Here is a 22,502-nt window from a genome sequence, read left to right on the forward strand (position 1 = left end):
CACATTTTTTCATCTACTGAGGGGCATCTGGGTTGGTTCCATATCTTAGCTATGGTAAATAATGCTGTGATAAACATAGTTATGCTGGTAGCTTTAGTATGGCCTTGTTTGTGATCATTTGGGTAAATGTCCAAAAATGAGATTGCTGGATCATAGGGAAGCTCTATTTGGAGTCTTTTGAGGAACCTCCATACTGCTTTCCAAAGTGGTTGAACAAGTTTACACCACCAACAATGCAGTAAGGTTCCCTTTAGAACATATCCCCTCCAGTGTCTGTTGTTATATACCTGTAATCTTAGCTACTCAGGAGGCTGAGATCTGAGGATCATGGTTTAAAGCCAACATAGGCAGGAAAGCCTGTGATACTCTTAATCTCCAATTAACTCTTCCCCCCCCAAAAAAAGTTTCAAAGTGGAGCTGTGGCTCAAGGGGTAGAGTACTAGTCTTAAGCAAAGAAGCTCAGGGATAGCGCCCAGGCCCTGAGTTCAAGCCCCCAAACCTGCGAAAGACAGGAAAGAAGGAAGGAAGGAAGGAAAGGAGAGAGGGAGAGATAGAGAAAGGGAGGGAGGGAGAAGAGAAAGAAAGGAGTGAGGAAAAGAAGGGAAAGAGAAAAAGAAAGATTCTAAGTATTTCTGGACTGCATGTTTCAGTCTAAATGAGTATTTGTTTCTCCCCGCCCCCTCCCCTCTCCCCAATTTAATAGAAAGAAAATAAATCACAAAAGTTATTTTGTGCTGTAGTCAGAACCTGGAAGGTTGCAGACAGGGTTCTTTTCTTGAATCTCCCTCCTGTCCATCCTACCGAAACCCTAGATGTCAGGGTTGTTTTTGTTTGTTTGTTTGTTGTTTGAGTGCATGTCCTGGGGTTCAAACTAGAGCCTGGCCACTGTTCCTGAGCATTTTTGCTCAAGGCTAGCGCTCTGTCATATGAGCCACAGCTCCATTTCTGAATCTTTGCATGTATGTGTATGTGCTTAATTGGAGATAAGAGTCTCATGGACTTCCCTGCCCTACCTGGCTTCCAGGGCTCTCAGCCTCCTGAGTAGCTAGGATTACAGGCATGAGCCCACACTGCCCAGCAGCATCCTATTCTTGAAGGATCCTCACAGCACAGCTGCCTCAAGGTAGCCATATTTCATCTGTAGTATCTGGCTCACTCATCACCTGGTGACCTCTTCAATCTAATGTTACATTTCCCTGTGGGTGAACATAAAAGTCAGAGAGAACTGTCACTGGGGTCCAGTGGTCCAGAATGTCTTGGTAGAGAAATAGCTTCATGTAGGAGCTCCCAGCAGTCCTTGGGAGCTATCCTCTGCACTCTGTTGCAGACAGCCAAGACTCTGCCTCCTTTCCACGCACAGAAATCCCTTCAGTAATTAGATAGAGTCTCCCAAAGCCAAGAGAACAGCCATTCTCATTGTGAAACTTAATGTGGCTATTTCTATATGTTCCAGCTTACACACCAGTGAACCTAAAGAAATGGAACTCCTCAGAGTTTAGGTGTCTGAGAAGTAGGCTAGTTCTTCAGCATCGAATAGAAAAGAGGAACATTGCTGGGCAACACAGGCATGCTGGGCATGCCTGTGAGGAGGCTGAGATCTGAGGATCACGTTTTGAAGCCAGCCTGAGCAGAAAAGTCTGTGAGACTCTTATGTCCAATTAACCACCAGAAAACTGGAAGTGGCACTGTAACTCAAGTGGTAGAGTGCTAGCCTTGAGCACAAAAGCTCAGGGACAATATCTAGGCCCTGAATTCAAGGCCCAGGACCATCAAAAAGAAAAGAAAGAAAGCAAAGAGGAACATTGAGCACCCACAGCAGTGCCTCCTACAACCAGTGACAACAGCCAACGGCAGCGCTCACACTGTCAGATTCGGGGGGGGGGGGAGCCTCCCCTGTCAGCTGACCTATGGCCCAAGCAAAAGGCAGGATGAGCCCCTCCATCTTCCTCTGAGGGCCCCAATACCGTGGAGCTGCCAGAGCCAGGGAGCTCTCAGTCTAATCTGAGAATTTGGGGGTACAGGTCCTCAATGAGGCAAAGACAAAAGAGACTAATAGTAGGTGTTATAGAAGTTGCTGTTGCAGCAACTTGATAACTTTATGAGTAGTGTTATCTAATAAACCAGGGATTGCATCTTGAATGGCCAACATATTCTTATTTATTTTGTTTACCTCATAATTTTTAGTTCCATTTATAAAAAATACCTGTGTGGAATGGAATTTGTAAAATCCTGCAAAGAGCTGGAATCTATATTATATCATATCACATGTGGAGATACATATAAATACATGCATGCACACACACATATATCTCCAGCACCTGGCTGGATTTAAGTCATATATTAAAAGTTCATGAATTAACATTCAAGGAGATTAAGGCAGGAGGATCATAAATTTGAAGACTTTTTGCTACATAGCAAAATCAGAAGAAGAAAAGAAAGAGAGAGAGGGAGGGAGAGGGAGGGAGGGAGGAAGGGAAGGAAAGGAAGGAAGGAAGGAAGGAAGGAAGGAAGGAAGGAAGGAAGGAAGGAAGGAAATTAGAAGCTGGAAGCCAAGCTACTCAGTAGGCTAATCTCTGAGGATGAAGTTTGAAGCCAGCCAAGGCAGGAAAATCCATGAGACACTTATCTCCAGCAAAACATCTGGAAGTGGCGCTGTGGCTCAAGTGGTAGAGTACCAGCCTTGGGACTAAGGGACAGCACCTAGGCCCTGAGTACTGGCACACAAAAAAATAATAATAATTAGAAAGCCTACCCTTTAGGTTTATGGTCCTGACCAGATCTCAAAGGCAAAGCTACTCAACCTCCTAAACCTGAGTGTTCTCTCCGTGAATGGGAGATGCCTGTAAAAGTACTCAGTGTGGGCAGGTATATGGGAAAACTTGAACACTGGACATGGCCGCCATTCATCCTCAGGCCCCTCTCACACTTGGCCTTCCTCCGCAGCAAAGTTGGCTCGAGATGACCAAATCCACATTCTCAAGCAGCACAGACGTAAAGAATTAGAAACGCGGCAGAAACAGTACCGGTGAGTTGTGACTCCTCCTCAGACGCAAGGTACGAGATCAGCACTGACCACTGAACATGGTAGAGTTATGCTAGTAAGTCACCAAGGCACCAGCTCCAGACAGTGGATTCATAATTCCCTAGCTTCATCTGCCTTCTACTTCAGGCTGGGGTGGTGAAGAAGTTATGGAAAAAATTTGGACAGACTTGGGAGAGATGGTGTTGAGATAGCTTGATGGGAAGACAACACTTCAGCACATCTTCAGCCATCTTCAGGGGCACAAATATTGGCTTCAGGTTAGACAGGGAGAATTGGGGGCAGGGGTGAGAAGGTTTGCAGAGTTCAAACAATCCCAGGTAACAGGTACAACCTGGTTGGCCATGAGCTCAGCCTATGTCCATGGAGGAGTTCTGGAGAAGTTATCACTTCATGACTGGAACAGAACAGGAACAAGGTGATCTGAGTCTGGGGCTGTTTCCTTTGAGATGATAAGAAGAAGCCATTGCTTGTTTAAGGAGCAGTTTGCCTTCACATCAGATGCTTATCTGGATCTTCTCTTTCCTCCTGGAAATGAGGTGATTGCCAGGAGACTTCAGCAGAGTCTAGAACAGGATAAAGGTCACAGGTGCAAAGTTGTTGGGGAGCTTTTAGTTCACACACAAGACCCAGTAACAGCATTTTTGAGTCCCCTCTTATGCTAGTACCTCATTGGACACAGGGTTGATTTGGGGGGACAGCAATGCCTCGGTGATGTCAGGCAATACTGGCCAGCTTCAACTGAAGAGAGTGACTGAAGGGTTGCATTTGCCCCAATGTCCTTCTTTTATTTGGGGGGGGGGTCGTGGGTCTTGAACTCTGGGCCTGTGCTCTGTCCGTGAGCTCTTCAGCTCAAGGCTAGTACTCTACCACTGAGCTACAGTGCCACTTCCAGTTTTATGTTGTTTAATTGGAGATAAGAGTCTCAAGAACTTTCCTGCCTGAGCTGGTTTTGAACCGTGATCCTCAGATCTCAGCCTCCTGAGTAGCTAGGATTACAGGTGTGAGCCACCAGCGCCCAGCGCAATGTCCTTCTTTCACACATTAGCTGGCTGGAGTGGAACCCTGGCTTTCCCCTGAGTATCGACGCCAGATGCCACAAGGACTTACCCCGAGATATCCAGTTTGATAGTGAAAAAGGAGTGGACTTCGTTCTCAACTACTCCAAGGCGTAAGTTTCCAGAACTTGGAGTCAGTAGGTGGGTGGTCCAGTAGGAGGCTGGGCATGGGGCCTGGTTGCCTGGCAGAAATGTGAATCTCTCAGCCCTGCCCAAGGGTTAGGGGAGGAGCTTTGAATCTGCTTATTAGCACCTCAGAGAACTATAGTCTCAGGAGAGTGGAAAGCCATCACCCAGTGATCCTGAAACTTGACTGAGCCTAAAATCCTCTCCTCTCCTGACACACCCATAGATGACAGCCTCTGCAGGCGGGACCTGGTCTCAACCAACACCTAACAGGCAAGACTGGCAGCCATTCCCAGCTGAGTGGTCTGTGTATCCCTAGCTGGTCTCAAACCCATGATCCTCTTGTCTTGGCCTCCCAAGTGCTAAGACTACAAGCATGAACAATAGCAACAATCATAATTAGGGTTGGAGGCATGGTTTAATTGGTAGAGTGCTAGGCAATGAGTGAAAGCATCAGGTTACCAAGTTTAAGTCCCAGTCTCAGACCAAAAAAGAATAGAAAAGAAATAATAATAATAATAAAGAAAAGAGGATGGGGGAAAGAGGGGAAGAAAAAGAGTCACATGATCAGAAAGGAAGTTAGAGTAATGGGAAAGAGGGAAGTAGCCAGGCTTGTTCAGCTCTTCATGGAAAGGATTTAAAGTTGTAATAAGGCATTTTTTTTTCAGGGGAAAATAGGGGGGTCTCACAAGGTGACCATTTTAACAAGGATTTATTTTAATATAACAGGTTAAAGGAGAGAGAAGGAGAAACATTTCCTGGTCTACATGCAGGAAATGGGAGTTAAGGGCTCAAAATGGCTGGATGCTGGTGGCTTACACCTGTAATCCTAGCTACTCAGGAGACTGAGATCTCAGGATCACGATTTGAAGCCAGCCCAGGCCAGAAGTCCTTAAGACTCATCTCCAATAAACTATCCAAAAAAGTTGGGAAGTGGAGTTATGACTCAAGTGGTAGAACAGTGGCTTTGAGCAAAAAAGCTAGGGACACCACCCAGGTCCTGAGTTCAAGCCTCAAGACTGGCACCCAAAAAAAAAAATCTCCAAGTCTCTGTCATCCCTGAAAATGAGACCACAGCTCCAAGTCAGTGGTGTGAGACTGACATAGGAGGACCTAGGCCAGTCCCCTGGACACAGAGAAGAGACTCCCCAAACAACACCCATCTTCAATCATTGTGTGTGGAGGGGGGGACACCTAGGGTTTGAACTCAGGACCCGGACACTGTCCCTGAGCTAGTGCTCTACCACTTTGAGCCACAGCTCCACTTCCAACATTTTAGTAGCAGTAGTGGTAGTTAATTGGAGATAAGAGCCTTAAGGACTTTCCTGCCTAGGCTCACTGCAAACTGGGATCCTCAGATCGCAGTCTCCTGAGTAGCTAGGATTACAGTCATGAGCCACCAGCACCCGGTTCTTCATGCATTCTTGGTAACAGAATCAGGCCCACCTGAGCACTGAGCACTAGTTCCTCATCACCTGCCAGCAGAGTAGCTGCCCCTCGGACAGCAGCTCATGGGGGACCTTCTCTCCACCCACGCATCTCTTTCACATCTTAGAGGCCCAGCCATGCTGCTGGCCAGGCAGATGCACACAGAGCCTGATAATGGGACAAGATACTGTGGCGAGCAGGGCACAGTTGGCGAAGGTGTGCTGCAGCCAGGCCTGCTTGCAGAGCCCAGTGGGTTGTGAAAGTTGCTGTGGTTTTGAGGGAGGGGCCGGGTACTCAGTGTCTGCATGCAGCCTGGGACCCACTGGCAGGGCTGGTGAGGATGATAAGGGATAGCCTCTTCAAAGGAAGTTGAGAAAGTACTTCCTTCCGGGTAGCGCAGGACCAGGCAGAATGGGGCTGGCCTGCCAGCACCAGGTGGCAGGTCACCCCCCTCCTGCAGAGTCCTGACAGGTGCCTGGGCCACACGTGGCTCACACAGGTCCCAGGAAGCACAAGGCCAAGGAGGCCTCACTCACAGCACAGCCAGCTTCCTGGGAAGGAAGCATCTGGAATGCTTCCTCAGCCACCTTGGCCTGGCTGGCTTCCGAAGTCTGAGTTCTTGCATCCAGTGGGAAATGGGGAGAGTCTGAGACAGGCTGTGATGGGGTCAGAGCTGTGTGGTGGGAGTCTCGCATGGTAGCCCATGCAAGTCAGGCAGAAGCCTGCGGGGTGGAGAAGATGTGGGGTATGTCCAGGTTGAGGTTTATTCAGAATTTGAGGCACAGGGGAAGAGGCTGAGGAGAGAGCTCAAGGCAGTCTTGGTGTTGTATATTTCACTTGTAGGGGGGAACATGGGTGCCCCTCATAAAGAAGCTGAACTGGGTACTGGTGTTTGCACCTGTCATCCTAGCCACATGGTTGGCTGAGATTGGGAGGGTTGTGATGCCTGGCCATCTCAGGCAAAAAGAAAAAGGAAAGGAGTCCATGAGACTCCATCTCAACAGAAGAAGCCAGGAGTGACAACACATGCCTGTCTCCTCAGCTAGCCTAAAAAGGAGGATCAGGATCCAAGCAAAGATCCAGTACACATAACAAGACGCTGTCTGAACTAGTCATCACAATGGGCTAGAGAAAAGGCTCACCAGGAGAGTCCCTATCTAGAAAGCATAGGCCTAGTTCAAGCCCACATAGTGCTCCCTCCCCCCCCCAAAAAACAGTAAAAGGAACTTTTCCAAAGAGAGAAAGAAGTCCAGTTTGAGGCACCCTGAGATTGAAAACCCTATGCTTGTAGTCCCAGGTATTTGGGAGGCTGAGATGTAAGAATCAGGGTTCAAAGCCAGCGTAGGCAGGAAAGTTGATAAGACTTTTAGCTCCAATTAACCACTAAAAAACTGGAAGTGGTGCTGTGATTCAAGTGGTAGAACATCAGCCTTGAGCTGAATGAGCTAAAAGATGGCGCCAGGCCCTGAATTCAAGCCCCAGTGTTGACCAAAAGAAAAGAACGGGGAATCTGATGGTCCCTGAAGACTGAGGACCACACAGCCAGGATAAGCCTGTGCTATCCTTACCTCAGACCACCAAAACATGTGGCTGAGGTCACCAGCAGGCCTTTGCACTGAGCCGCTGGTTCCGGACTTTGTGGCTTCCAAGCTATTTACGGGTCACTTGACGACAGCTTCCCCCGAGCCATCTGCTGCGCGTGGAAGGGGGCCAGCCTTCCTCTACAAGCCTTGTCTCCACCCGCCCCAAACAGCCCAGATTGGGACACAAAGTGGAGAAGCTGCTGGAAGGAAAGAGGCCAGGGTTGCAGAGGAAGCTCAACCCTGCCCTGTGGCTGACAGCTGGGGTCCAGCCCAGGCCAGCTGCTTCTTGCAGGAGAAAGCTGTGGTCAGGTGGGCAGGCCTCCTACTCTGGGACTTGAAAAAGCACCAAGGTGAGGCTGGGAAGGTGGCTCAGTGGTAGAGAGCTTGCCTTGCATGCCTGAGGCCCTGGGTCCGATTCCTCAGCACCACATAAGCAAAAAGAAAAAAGCTGGAAGTGGCGCTGTGGCTCAAGTGGTAGAGCGCTAGCCTTGAGCTGAAGAGCTGAGGGACAGAGCCCAGGCCCAGAGTTCAGGCCCCATGACCGGACCCAAAAAAAAGAAAAGCACCAAGGTGCCCTGTCTGGACTACAGGTCCCCTTTTGTACAAAAAAACATCTTTGAGCCAGTCATTGGCTACTCAGGAGGCTGAGATCTAAGCATCTCCATTCACAACCAGTGAAGGATTAACCTCTAGTTAACCAACAAAACACCAGACGTGGGGCTGTTGTTCAAGTGGTAGAGCACCATCCTTGAGCAAATGAGCTAAGGGACAGTGCCCAGGCCCTGAATTCCAGCCCTAGTACTGGCACGCACACACACACACACACACACACACACACACACACACACTTTGAGGTGCTAAATACACATAGAAACATTTTGCCTCTAGATGACATGTAAATATTTTCCTCCCGGCCTCACTGTTTCCTGGATCTGTGGCTTCCTCAGGGCTACCATACCCATCCCTAGTTCCAGGCCCTTCTATTTTGAGGTCAGAGACCCTTTTGGGTAGACCATGGCTCACCCAGCTCCCCATGGCATTGGCCCATCCAGGGTCGCTCCTGACCCCATGTGGTGCTAGGCCATCCTCGACCCGGGCAGGATCTCAGGGTGATTCTGCATCCCTAGAAATGAGTCCTTTTCCACAGCCAGATGGACAGCACACACTACAAGAGAGGTTTCTCCTCCAGGACCACAGGTTTGCTGCTCAGGGCATGCCTCTCGTGAAACTGTGGAAGATACCCAAGGCCGAGGACTTGAGCCTCTTGATTTTGTACCTCCAGGTTGCTGAGTACTGTGTGTGGCCACCACGGAGCTGGCCTCACACCAAGGCTGGGCTCCAGCAATGCAACCTTTTGATAGCCTGGCCACACACACGAGGTCTCTGGCCTTGTGGCCCCAGGACTCTCTCCTTGGCTTCCTAAAGGACCCAGTGTGGCCTGTACAAAAGCAGGGAACATTTGCTGAACTACAAAGAACTCAAAGGGGCCTTAGGTCTCTCCTGAGCCTGGCGGGATCAGGAGACACCTCCCCCGCAAAGTCCCTTCTTGTCCAGCCGTCCCCTGCCCTCGGTGGCTCTGCCCGGGTGTCTCGCACATGGCCACAGGGTCACTTCCCTGGACAGTATACATCCTGAGACCTCTGCCTATCAGCCACATTCACTCTCAGGACTCTTGTCCTTGGGCCTCAGATTCTGTTGTGCCAGAAGGGCTGGGAAGGCCCCTGGATACCCAAGTCTGACCCGGACCACGTACCCTGTGTCTGCAGCTCAGTCCAACCTGGCCACTAACCAAGGGCTGAAGTCTCAGCAGGGCACTGGACCCTCCAGGTTCCATGCTGCCTCCCAGTTCACCTTGGCTCTGCCTGTCACCCCTGGTCCCCTGCATCAGGCATCAGGACACCTCACTCAGTGAGGCCCCTCTGAGCCCCCCCCCCCCCAAGCTTTGGCCCATATTCTCACTCCAGTTCACGCTTAAGTTGCCATTGAGAAGCAGAGGCAGCCTGGTGGTTGAGACGCCTTAATAGCCTAGTCTGAGGAAGCAGGGGGTCCCCTGAGAAAAGGGCCACCACCCAGAGATGGATGAGGGAAGGGGCGCTCATGCAGGGAGCCCGCCACGGCCACCAGGGGTCACTATAACAACCCATCCCAGACGTGTGGCTCCAACAGGAATTCCTTCCTCACCACTCTGGAGAGTGGGGCTGAAGGGGTGGGCAGCACCCCTGAGAGGAGGAAGTTGGGTCCTTCATCCTCTGGCCTCTCCGCTGGGCATGACAGAGAGAGGAACTGAGGCAGGGTAGGTCAGGGCAAAGAGTAGGCAGAACTCCCTGGCCTCTGTCTTGCACCCTGCTTGGGTTATGTAAGAAGCCAGGGAAGGTTTTCTTGCCCTCCTCCACCTTCCTGGGTGCGTCCCACACCCAGCCTCCTCCTCCAGGAAGCCCCCAGAAGGATTACTCATTCACTAGCGTCTCACTTCTGTTAATTTGCAAGCTCCTACTTGGGGTTTCTATGTTGCTACGTTATGTAATGAGCTTTTGAATTTCCGTGCTCCTCAGCACCAAGTGTAGGACTGAGGTTAGGCAGAAAGTAAATAACTGCAAGTTCATTCCCGCTAAATCAATCTTTCCCTCCCAACTCTGGGCCTCTCGTCCTGCCACAGGGGGTGGATGCCCCATCCCTGCAGGCTCCTTCTGGAATGGGTACCAAGTGGGAACAGCAGATGCTGAATGAATGAATGAATGAATGTGTGGTGAATGGATGAATGAGCTGGAGAGGGTGGGACTCATGTCTCTGCACTGAGTCTTGGTTGGAGGCTAGCTGGGGTGTCACAAAGCCCCTGTTAGGGGGCAGCAATGACCCATCCCCTGGTCTGCAGGATGGAGAACCTGTTTATCAACCGCTTCATGCACATGTTCCAGTCTTCTTGGCATGATTTCGCTGACTTTGAGAAAATCTTCGTCAAGATCAGCAACACTATCTCTGGTGAGTGCGTTGAGAACCATTTTCCTCCCCCAGATGTGCCGGGGAGTTGGCAGGGCTGTTTCATCTCACTATGGCTCTGCTGCAGGAGGTCTAGGTGGCTCTAAGTTCTTGTTGCCTCGCTGGCCAGGCCTCACTGCCTCCATGCCACCCAGGCTGGTATCTCTGTGGACATGCAGGTGACCTCACATGGTCACCTTCATGCCCTGTGGATTTTCCTCCGTGGATGCTCAAGCTTGAGCACTAACAAGCTCATCATTAGGCTCAAAACTTTCACAACTTTTTCTTACATAAACAATCTAACCATGGTGCTTCTGGACACAGAAAGGGAGGACTCAGTGGTTTTATTTCAGCAGTTACTTTAAAACAATGTTGGGCTGGGCATCAGCGGTTCATACCTGTCATCCTAGCTCTTCTGGAGGCTGAGATTTGAGGATTATGGTTCAAAGCCAGCCTGAGCAAGAAAGTCTATGAGACTGTTATCTCCAATGAGGCACCAAAAAGCCAGAAGTGGAGTTGTGATTCAAGTGGTAGTGTGCTAGCCTTGAGCTAAAAGTGCAGGGATATCTCCCAAAGGCCCTGTTCAAATCCCTGGACTGACACATACCAAAAATTGAGGTTCTTTGGCCAGGCTGTGTTCAGGTAGAATATGGCATGGCAGTGAGTGCAGATTGAATGGAAGATCGTGACAGGGCTGGTTGGGTAAAGAAATCCACACACAAATGATCTTGCAAAGTCCTCTGTGGGACTCTCCTCCCTCCAGTCCCTACTTTTCCCTCCCTGCCAGGCTAACAGACCTAGGGTCTTGAGGGAGGGTTTTGTGGGCCACTAAGGGCCAGCTCAGGGAGGTGCCACTGTCTGACCCAGTCCCTGACCCAGCAGGAGGACAAAGCAGGTGAGTGGAGGTGCAATGGGGACTCAGGAAATGGAACCCAGCAGGGACTTAGGAAAGGAGCCCAGCAGGGACCCGGTCAGCCTGGCCAGGAGTACCCTGCAGGGCAGAGACCCAGCACCGTCCACCCAGGGCCCTGCTTCTCCCCTCACAGAGCGGGTCATGAACCACTGGCAGGAAGACCTCATGTTCGGATATCAGTTCCTGAATGGCTGCAACCCCGTGCTGATCCAGCGCTGCACCCAGCTCCCTGCAAAGCTCCCAGTGACCACAGAGATGGTGGAGTGCAGCCTAGAGCGGCAGCTCAGCTTGGAACAGGAGGTCCAGGTAGGAGCTGTCAGCTGGGGAGGACACTGGGGCCCGACCAGGCTTATCCCCAGACAGCTCTCTCTTTCTGTCTCTCTCTCTCTCTCCACCCTGCAATCAGCTGGCTTTGACACTGGTTTGGTCTAGGTTGAGAAAATGGGAAAAAGAAGCAGGCTTTGTGTGAGAAGAAAACTAGAGCAGCAAACAGAAAATGTTACTTTCTAATTAGTGGTGACATTCTCTGTTCACCCTGTCTTACATGCTCAGCTAGCTACTAAAGTGAGCACCTCGTGGAGGGCGCTTCCCCAGCCCCATCCTGGAGGGCCCTGTAATCCTGCCCAGACCCCAGGATCTTGGATTGTGATGACAGGCACACAGCAGTGTCCTGCTATAGATTTAATTGTTGGAAATCTGAGAGCTGCTTTAGTAGCTAGAGATTTCAAATATTAAAGAATCACACAAACATTAAAGAATCGCACCTGTGATCCTAGCTACTCAGAAAGTAGAGATCTGAGCATTGTAGTCCTGAATCAGCCCTGGGTAGTTAAGTCCATGGGATTTTTATCTCTAATTAACCACCAAAAAGGCCAGAAGGAGAGCTGTGGCTCAAGTGGTAGAGCACCAGCCTTGAGAAAAAGCAGCTCAGAGACAGTGCCCAGGCCCTGAGTTCAAGCCTCAGGACTGGCACGAGCCGTGCATGTGCGTGCATGCACGTGCGCATGTGCACACACACACACATACACACACACACACAAAAGGTGAACATTCTGGAATTGAAAGGAGCAGAGCAAATCATCTGCCCAACTCAGGTTCCCGTTTGACCCCCTGCCCTGACATCCCCCGCCTCCTCCTCCCCCCGCCTCAGCCTCTGCTTCCTCCATGGCTGTGTGGCCATTCCTTCCTTGACCTACCCCACTCTTTCCATGGTTTTGATGTCCACCTGTGGTCTCGATCATGAGGCAATCGCCTGATCATCAGAGCCACTGGTGACGGTGACTAGACACTTGGGCAAACACACCCTGCCTCTTACACTGTCCTCACTTCCCACAGCAGGGCAGTCCTTAAGTCCCTCTGGCATTCCTGCCACCTGTCTGGCAGCTTCTAGCAATTCATAGTATGCTTGTGGCCTACACAACTCCTGAATTATTCTGTCTTGTTTTGGTTTGGTTTTGTCTTGCTGGAAATGGAACCTGGGCCTCATGCATGCTAGGCATGCACCACTGAGAGGCCCAGAACTATTTCGTTTTTCATCTTTTTCTGTACAATTCGTTTTGAACCATGAACAGAGGATTTCTATTGATGGGGGTGTGCTTTTTTTTTGACACAACTTTATATTCCATTTGTTGGTTCTGAGTTACCGTCAGAGCGCTTCAAGATTGCTTTCCTTCTGTTGTGTTTCTTTTATTCCAAATCACAAAAATCAAGTCAATCTGGCTTAACCCAAGGAATTTACACAGCACTGCGGGCTCCCTGGCTCACACAGAGCTGGCCCTGGGTGCTGTCACAATGAACATTTCCAAAGGAGCATCTCCTTATGTAAAGGGAAACTTACCTTCCTTCCACCCATCTAACAAAGACCACCCAGGAGAAAGTCAGACCCTACTTCCCAACAGTCCCTGCAGGGGTCTTGGGGGCCAGCCCTCATGGACCAGCTTGAGTCCCGACATCCTGGAACCAACCTCACTGCCAGGAAAATGGAACATGCTGAACAAGAGAGGACCAGGGCTGGGCACCAGTAATCCTAGCTACTCAGAAGGCTGGACCCTTCACAGGATTGTCTGTGAGATTCTTATCTTCAATTAACTACCCCGAAAGGCCAGAAGTGGAGCTGTGGCTCAAGTGATAGAGCATCAGCCTTGAACAAGAATGCTAAGGGGCAATACTCACAGCCTGAGCTCAGGCTCAGCAACAGCAGGGGGAGGGAGGGGGGAAGGGAAAAGAGAGAGGGAGGAGGAGGGAGGGAAGGGGAGGGAAGAAGGGAGGGAAAGGGAAGAAAGGGGAGGGAAGGGAAGGGAAGAAGGGAGGGAAAGGGAGGGAAGAGGAAGGTAGAAGGGAGGGAAGGGGAGGGAAGGGGAGAGAGGAGGAGAGAAAGAGGAGGGAAGGGGGCAGGCAGGCAGGCCCAGAGATGCACACACACAGACCCTAGATGGGCCAGAAAGCAGTAGCCCAAAAGGTCAAAGCTGAGATGGATAGGACCCTCCTTTTCCAGAAGGATGAAAGGCCATAAGAAGCCTAGGGTTCCCAGGCCGGGGTTCCTGGCGCTCATGGCTGGCCCTCATCACACTGACCAGACCAGGGCAGAGGATTCATGGCTCAAGCAGTAGCCCTTCCTTCAGGGCCTGAAATCCCCGCTGGTCCCTCCGACCCCGCCCTCCCCAAGCTCTGCAGCCCGGCGCCTGCGTTGGGAGCAGGAGCGACCCTGTTTCACCCGGAGCTCCTTCATGCCTGGGTGAAGCCCCTGTTCTGCGGGGCACCCCGGCGCGCCGGGTCTGCACAGTGCTGTGCAGCGTAGCTGTGTGAACGCGCAGCCACCAGCAGCCTGGGGTGGCTCAGCAAGGCCACCCCACCGCGCGGACCCCCACCCCGCGGACCCCCACCCCGCGGACCCCCACCCCGCGGACCCCGCGCTCCAGCCGCGCGCGCCCTCTGGCGGACGCTGCGTGCAGCGCCCCAGGGCGCCGCTGCGGTGAGGGAATTCCCAGCTCCAGAAGGGGCGCGTACCCCTGAGCTTCGGCCTGGTGCAGGGTCTCCCGCCTCAGACCAGACAGGAGCGTGCCGACCCCGCGGTCCCTCCCTCATCCGCCCCTGCAGAGCCAGCGCTTGCCCCAGCTGCTTCCCTCTCGGCAGGTGGCACCCCCTTCCCTTCCCAGCTAGGACCCTGTCGTGGCTCTCACAGTGGCTAAACACTTTGGAGTGTTTGCTGTCTCTCGTCTATTTTACCAAAAATAAGGTTTTTTTCTTGGGGGGGGGGGGGAGCAGTGGTACTGGGATTTTGAACTCAGGGCCTCACACTTACCAGGCTGGTTCTACCACTTAAGCCACACCTCCAGCCCCCAGGCAAGATGAGGTCTTCCTTCCTGTCTGTGATCTGTCTAGTTTGATTTCCCTAAGTTGCTGGGGTCCCAGGCCACCACATCCAGTTTTCCTCCATGGAGATGGGGTCTCATGGACTTTTCTGTCTGGACTGGCCTCAAATCACAAGTCTCCCAACCTCAGCTTCCCAAGTAGCTAGGATTACAGGCATAAGCCACTGGTGCCTGGCTTCCAAAATCTACTTTCTTACTAAACACACATCCTAGGTGGACTTTCAGTACCTTTCCTGTGAGTCAAGTAGGTTACCTGAAAATGTGAATTCGCTACTGCCAGTGAAAGTTAACCTGTGAAAGTTCTCCATGTGAACCTTTAAATTAGAGCACAGTGAACTCTACATTGGGTGGCGTGTGCATAGTGCATGCCTATGCATGTGCCAGTGCCCACACGGTACTGGGCCTTGAACTCAGGGCCGAGGTGCTCTCCCTTAGATTTTTCACTCAAAGCTGGTGCTCTCCAACTTGAGCCACACCTCTACTTCTGACTTTTGGGTGGCTAATTAGAGATAGGGGTCTAACAGACTTTCCTGCCCTGGCTGACTTCAAACCGAGATCTTCAGATCTTAGCCAGCTGAGTAGCTAGGATTACAGGCATGAGCCACCTGCACCCAGCTTTGAATTTATACATTTTAACTCCACTCAGCTGCAGGGAAGGAACGGGATCCCCCAAAGCCATTACTTTGTACCCTACCTTCCTGCTCTCACAGGCCCTGACTTGGGTTCATCTCTGTTGAAAGTAACTTGAAGCCATTTCTCTCCTGCAGGAAGGGAACATTTTTGTAGTGGACTATGAGCTGTTGGATGGCATTGATGCCAACAAGACTGACCCCTGCACACACCAGTTCCTGGCAGCACCCATTTGCCTGCTCTACAAAAACCTGGCCAACAAGATCGTCCCCATTGCCATCCAGGTAGGCCCCCCTCCCCAGCCCCTGAGATTGCAAGACCCTGTCTAAAAAGCAAAATTTAGCTGGGTGCTGGTGGCTCATGCCTGTAATCCTAGCTATTCAGGAGGCTGAGATCTGAGGACCATGGTTCAAAGCTAGCCCATGCAAGAAGGTCCATGGGACTCTTATCTCCAACTAACCACCAAAAAGCCAGAAATGGGGCTATGAGTCAAGTGGTAGAGCACTAGCCTCAAGCAAAATAGCTCAGGCACAGCATCCAAGACCTGAATCACACTCAGTACTATCGAGGACTGTGACTCAAGTGCCTAGTCCTTAAAGTCCCAGGGCTCAATCCCTGGAATTGCATTATTAAAATAATACTACCAAAGAGGATGAAGCAGTGCAAATCATGATTACCACCAAGCAGAGTTTAGTGGAGATACTTGAGCTGGGTATGGTAGCTCATGCTTGCAATCCTAGCTACTCAGAAAGCTGAGGCTCACAGTTCAAAGTCAGCCCAGTCAAAAATGTTCAAAAGATTCTATCTCAACAACCAAGAAAAAACTGGTGTGGTGGTGGACACCTTAACTCCAGCAACCTGAAGGGCATGCATCAGAAGTGTGGCTGCAAACCAGCCTTGCCAAAAACTCGATAAACAAGGCCAAGGCCAGCCCCTGGGAAAAGGCCATCGAACCTATCTGAAAATTATTAAAGTAAAAAGGGCTTAGGTCATAGCTTAAGAGGCAGAGCTTTTGTCTAGAAAGTGAGAAACCCTAAGTTCAAAAGCCCAGTATCACACTCCCTTACCACCCTTCAAATTTATATGAGAAAATTCGCTGGTCTGGGTGGTGAATGCCTGTAATCCCAGCTACTCAGGAGGGGTAACAAAGGGGTTTTCGTTTGAGGCCAGCTCAGACAAAGACTCAATACCCTGAGCTATATTCTAGCCCCTGGAGTTGGGGGTGAGCAGACAGTTGAGGGGGTCAAGGAGACCCCTGTGGTGAAGAATAGAAGGTCCCTCGTGGGGGGTGGGGGACATGATTAGGTGACAGCACAGGGGTTTGATGATGAGGTGGCCACACAGTAGGATCTGATGGTCTATCACACCACCACGGTAGTAAGGAAAAGCCAAACTGCACCCCTGCTAAGTACCAAAATAAAACAATAAAGATAAACAAGAATGTCGGGCTAAGGAGACTTTGAAAGTAAAACAAGGAAGGAAGGAGTACTGAGGGGAAAGGCTGGTTATGTGATGTGCTTAACATCAGGATGTGTTTGCATCACATGCAAAGCCACCAGCAGAAACTGAGCCAAAGACATCACTACAACCTAAGAGCTCCTGCTTGCTGACAAGGGAAAGATGACATACCTGGGCAAATGGTACAACCAGGCTCTTGGTACAAGAAACATAAATGAATAATCAAGCTGCATGTGGAAAAAATCTTCCAGTTCACTAGCTGTCACAGAAATGCTCATTAAACCATGAGACCTAAGAGGCTGAAATAAGAAAGTGGTACGTACTGCAGGACTGAAACCCCAGGCCTCAAACTCCTCGGGTGTCACACGACACCCACCCTAGACACCAAATAGAGACATGGTGGGCCAGGTGCTGGTGGCTCACACCTGTAATCCTAGCTACTCAGGAGACTGAGATCTGAGGATTTGGGTTCAAAGCCAGCTGAGGCAAGAAAGTCTGTGGTACTCTTATTTCCAAAAATCTGGATGTAGCGGTGTGGCTCAAGTGTAGAGCACCGGCCTTGAGTGAAAAAGTTAAGGAAAAGCGCCCAGGCTCTAAGTTCAAGCAGTACTGGCATAAGGAAGGAAAGGAAGGATGGAGGGAAAGAGGAAGGGCGGGAAGAAAGAAAGAAGGAAGACAAGGTAAAGGATAAAAAAAGGATGTTTATTAAAGACAGCACTGCAGCTCATCGTTAGCCATCTTTTAGGATATAAACACAAAAGCTGGGACAGGCAGGCGAAGGTGTGCCTAATGACTACCCAGTCCTAGACACCAGCCTGGCCTGGCTGGCCACGGTCTCCAGTCCTTGTCCTCAGAGGCTCAAAAGTTAGAAGGTGTCATCCTGGCAGGGCTGCTGAGTGCATGTCTGTCCTGTGTCACCTGTGTCACCTGCTTGTTCTGAGCTTTTGGCTATTCTCTTTTTTACAATTTTCTGTCTTTCTCTCTTTCTTTCCTTTTCTTTTTTTTTTTTTTTTGTGAAACTGGGACTAGAACTCAGTACCTGGTGCTTTGCTCATTGGCTATTGCTCTACCAATGGAGCCACGCTTCCAACCCCTGGCTGTTCTTTCTTTGGAGCAGTTTGACCTGTTGTCACAAAATGGTAAGAGGAAGGTATTGCTGTGGTTTGAGGGGCAGTTTCCTTTACCCCTCTTTGTAAGAAGTGATCAATGATAAATCCTGTCCTTCCTGGAGCCCAGGGTGTGGGCAGTGACTGGAGGAGAGGAAGGCTCAGCTCAAAGGACACGGAGGCACCGGGGGCTGGGGGCCTGGCTTTGATCCTGCTTGTCATTAACTCACTCACAGGCCCAAGTGAGTAGTCAGTGCTTCTCAGCAACAGTAGTTTAAGTACTTCAAACCCTGGGCCAGCACCTGGGCAGGGCTTGCTGTTGAGGCTCAGGAGTCTAGAATGGATGGTGACAGGGTTGAGGGGCTGGGGGGGTGGGGGGAATTAGGTCTGGCACTGTCAGCAGAGCCCTACACAAGAGGCCTGACTCCAAGATTCCAACATTCTTTGGCTGTTTGCCCCAGAGAATGCAAACAGGTAGCCATGAAAAGGCAGGGAGGGTTTTGAAGAACCTAGCTATGCCGGGAAGATAGAAGTCTGGCGTTTCAAGCCATCTTCATGGTACCAACATGTGCATCGCCTTTAACTAGGGAAGAATTGGAGCGGGAGAGCCATGGGCCCCTCTGTGCATCACCTTTACAATAAAAATGCTTTAAATAAATAATCATCAGCCTTGGTCAAAAGCATAGTCTGACCAGTCATCACCTCAGTTCTAGTCCTGCAAGGTGGCCCCAAAAATCATTGCTGCAAGAGACATCCAGGCTGCCATGAGAGGACAGGGTGATCTCACTATGTGGGGTTTGTTGTCTGTAAGGCTCTGCAGAAACCCAAGGTGACTACAGGTTCAGGATGGGGGAGAGCTGGAGTGGGCTGATGTAAACATTGACAGACATCTGTCAAGCTATTTCTTTCTCTGGGCCTTCAGCCCAGACTAACATTCCTACTGAGATTTAAGCAGAAGTATTAACCTAAAGAGTTGTCTTGTGCTGGTACTGGGGCTTGAACTCAGGGCCTGGGTGCTGTCACTTAACTTTTTGCTCAAAGTTGGTGCTTTACTACTTGAGCCATGGTTTTTTGGTGGTTAGTTGGAGATAAGAGTCTCATAGAGGGGGCTGGGAAGGTGGCTCAGTGGTAGAGCACTTGCCTTGCATGCCTGAGGCCCTGGGTTCGATTCCCCAGCACCACATAAACAAAAAGAAAAAAGCTGAAAGTGGCGCTGTGGCTCAAGTGGTAGAGCGCTAGCCTTGAGCTGAAGAGCTGAGGGACAGCGCCCAGGCCCAGAGTTTAGGCCCCACGACCGAACCCCCCCCCAAAAAAAAGAGTCTCATAGACTTTCCTGTTCAGGCTGGCCTCGAACCCTGATCCTCAGAGCTCAGCCTCCTGAGTTGCTAGAATTAGAGGCATGAACCGTCAGCACCTGGTTCTTTTTACTTATTAAAATGTAGCTTCCTAAACTTTGAATTCCCTGTGTGGTTTGTATTATATATTTCTATTGGACAATGCTGTTTTGCAGGGAGAGACAGACAAGGAAGCCCCCTTCCAAATAACAGGGGACACGGCTAAGTCTGCTTCTGAGGCAGGCGACTCTCTGTCTCTCCACGTCTCTGCTCAAGCTACCTGGTGTGCCAAGCCCCCAAGGCCCCACCTGCCCTTCGCAGCACTCGCTGCAGCTGCTGCTGGCATGCTGCTCTTTGCCCCTGGGTCTCCTGAAGTGTCAGGTCCTTACCTCATGGAAGGCGTAGCGCTGGTGCTAGTGTATTAAGAGATGTCTTAGTGTCATCCCCACCACACTATTTGTATTTCAGAGCAAAGTCCCCTCAGTGGTAGTAAAGAGTGGAACTGGAGAGGGGGAGCTGGTCACTGCTATACCCTCCAGCCTGGGCCTGCAGCCCCTTGCACAGGAGGCGCTCATTGCGGGAGAGGAGGAGGGGCAGGCGGTGGAGGAGGAAGGGCAGGAGGAGGGGCGGGAGGGGAGCAGTCAATAGAGGAGAAGGCAGGAGGGAGGGAGGGGTGAGAAAGCAGGGTCAGGTCTACCTCCACTGGCCACTCCTCGTGACCCCTCTGTGGGCAGTTATACCAAGCCAGTGAGGGACAGTTGTCCACATATAAGGGGTCCCTGTCCCCAGTTAGGCTGTGCTCCTCTGGGGTTGTGCAGGTTGTGTATGGACAGGGAACACTCACCCCAGGAACCCCAGATGTCCAGCCACCCTCCCTGCTCTTCTAGTGACCTGGAAGCAACTTGTGAAGATGTTCTGGTTCTTTGGAATTTTATGAGAGGCGAGGTTTGCAGCAATAAGTCTTGAGCAAAATCCAACCAGATGTTTTCTTGCTTCAACAATGCAGCTCAACCAAATCCCAGGTGAGGAGAACCCCATTTTTCTCCCTTCCGATGCAAAATACGACTGGCTTTTGGCGAAAATTTGGGTGCGTTCCAGTGACTTCCACATCCACCAGACTATCACCCACCTCCTGCGCACGCATCTTGTGTCGGAGGTGTTTGGTATTGCCATGTACCGCCAGCTGCCTGCCGTGCACCCCATTTTCAAGGTAAGAGCCAGGTACTGTTCCACTTGCAGCCGTGTGGATGACACCTGGGAGGGGGGACATCCCTGCAAGGGACAGTGGCTGGAGCAAGCAGCACACAGACCGGGGAAAAGGTGCCCTGGAGAGGCAGCACTGTCTCCCTAAGGAACAAAGTACTGGGGAGCCTAATGGTGCTGCAGGACGTGGGGCCAGAGCCTGGCTAGCTGGGAAGGCAGATGAAATGCTGCTAGCACTGATGGTTGGAGTACCTGATGGCTGAAAATACCTCAGTGCCTCAGTTTCCTCATCTGTAAAACAGGTGAAAATAGTATCCTAGCCTTCTAGGAAAATGATCAGGAGAAAAGTGTCAAGTTCAGAGAGCTTAAAGCATGACAGGCCCTAGTTAAGTAATAGACAGATGGTGCCAATTCTGTCCCCAGCACCTGGGCTGGGTGGGGTGCTGCGATTCCCCAGGTCTCTGATGTCCTTCTCCCCTGCCCAGCTGCTGGTGGCACACGTGAGGTTCACCATCGCCATCAACACCAAGGCCCGGGAGCAGCTCATCTGCGAGTATGGCCTCTTTGACAAGGTGGGTGCCCTCCCTCCTATGGGGCCTAGATGGACATCTCAGGCCAGGCCCCAGGCAGTGGCCTGGGAAGTGGGCAGCTTTGGCTCCATCCACTAGCCAGTGCAAGCCAGGGTACCGCCAAGGTCTCCCTCCTGGCACATGTCCTCCTTCAGCCTCTCAGCTGAAACCTCTGCTCACTCTTCCCTCCTTCATGGGCCACTGACCTGCACACAGGGAGACCCGCTTGCCCTTCCATGCTGCTGCACCCTGGCTTCCTGCCTGGGAGCTGCTCAGTGGCTGAGCACAGCGCTGGGTGCCTTTCCTGTCTCTCTCTGTTTCTGACCCACTTTTGTGTGCCAGTCCTGGGGCTTGCACTTGCAGCTTGGGTATTGTCCTCAAGCTTTTTTGCTCAAGACAAGGGCTCTACCACTTGCACCACAGCTCCACCTGTGGATTTTTGGTGATTAATTGGAGGTAAGAGTCTCACTTCCTTGCCTGGACTGGCTTTGAACTGCTATCTTCAGATCTCAACCTCCTAGGTAACTAGGATTGTAATCCTGCTGACTCATTTCTTAACACGGAGGGAGCACCCCAGAGGGGCTGGGGAGTCCCAAGTGGGAGCTGACCCTCCCTCCTGACACTGGGTCGGGTTGCTCCTGGCTGTCATCATGGTGCTGGGGGCCTTGGCCTGTGGGGATGGACGTCGCTGTCACCTGGCAGGGCACTGGCGGTCCCTCTGGGTCCAGGTCCCCAGCTTTCCCAGGATTCAAGGAGGGCAGGGGCTGGACGGATAGGAGGGAGCTGGCCTCGTTCGGAGCTCTCCCTTCCTCGCAGGCCAACGCCACCGGGGGCGGCGGGCACGTGCAGCTGGTGCAGCGCGCCATGAAGGACGTGACCTACGCCTCTCTGTGCTTCCCCGAGGCCATCAAGGCCCGGGGCATGGACAGCGCCCAGGACATCCCCTACTACTTCTACCGCGACGACGGGCTGCTGGTGTGGGAGGCCATCCTGACGTGAGTGCAGGAGCTGGGGGCGGGGAGGGCCCGTTGGGGGGCAGGGGGGCAGGGCGCTGGGGGAAGCCCCGCACACCCACTCCCGGGGGCTCGCGGGCCAGGTTCACCGCCGAGGTGGTGGGCATCTACTACGAGAGTGACCAGGTGGTGGAAGAGGATCAGGAGCTGCAGGACTTTGTGAGGGACGTCTACGTGTACGGCATGCGGGGCAGGAAGGCTTCAGGTAGGGGCGAGCTCGTGGGAGCGGCTGCGCCCTGGGGTCGGGGTCGGGGGGTCGGGGTTCTCCAGCCCTGGCCGGGGTCGGGGGATGGGGGATGGGGCGGCGGTGGGGAATGGGCTGGGGAAGGGGTGTGGGGGGGCTGGTCAGGCGTCTCCCCCTGGGGGCTCACGCCCGCTGCCCCTCCCTAGGCTTCCCCAAGTCCATCAGGAGCCGGGAGAAGCTGTCCGAGTACCTCACCGTGGTCATCTTCACGGCCTCCGCCCAGCACGCGGCGGTGAACTTCGGCCAGGTGTGCCGGGCGGGGCAGTCCTCCGGTCCCCGGACCGCGGGTCGCTGGTCCCCCGGGCGGCCTGTAGGCCTGGGGTCCACTCCGTGGTGCGCAGAGAGGAGAGGGGAGGGGACGTGAGAGGGCGGGGCCCGGGGCGGGGTGGGCGGGGCCAGCGGGGAGGCAGGGTGTGGCCTCGAGGAGGGGCGGGCCGTGAGAGGGCGGGG

General features: G+C 52.1%; 1 protein-coding gene across 1 annotated transcript in view; it reads left to right on the forward strand.

Annotated features, from left to right (window-relative positions):
- Alox5 (arachidonate 5-lipoxygenase) overlaps positions 1-22,502 on the forward strand; it is a 29,414-nt gene that overhangs the window by 5,444 nt on the left and 1,468 nt on the right. Inside the window, exons 3-12 of the mRNA XM_013036191.1 lie at positions 2,944-3,025; positions 4,089-4,211; positions 10,108-10,214; positions 11,258-11,430; positions 15,263-15,409; positions 20,030-20,233; positions 20,712-20,798; positions 21,612-21,790; positions 21,892-22,013; positions 22,199-22,299. Of these exons, the coding sequence (XP_012891645.1) occupies positions 2,944-3,025; positions 4,089-4,211; positions 10,108-10,214; positions 11,258-11,430; positions 15,263-15,409; positions 20,030-20,233; positions 20,712-20,798; positions 21,612-21,790; positions 21,892-22,013; positions 22,199-22,299 (1,325 nt within the window). The remainder of the gene's footprint in view (positions 1-2,943; positions 3,026-4,088; positions 4,212-10,107; positions 10,215-11,257; positions 11,431-15,262; positions 15,410-20,029; positions 20,234-20,711; positions 20,799-21,611; positions 21,791-21,891; positions 22,014-22,198; positions 22,300-22,502) is intronic.

This window comes from Dipodomys ordii, unplaced genomic scaffold (assembly GCF_000151885.1).
Source record: "Dipodomys ordii isolate 6190 unplaced genomic scaffold, Dord_2.0 Scaffold259, whole genome shotgun sequence".
NCBI classification, from domain to species: Eukaryota; Metazoa; Chordata; class Mammalia; order Rodentia; family Heteromyidae; genus Dipodomys; species Dipodomys ordii.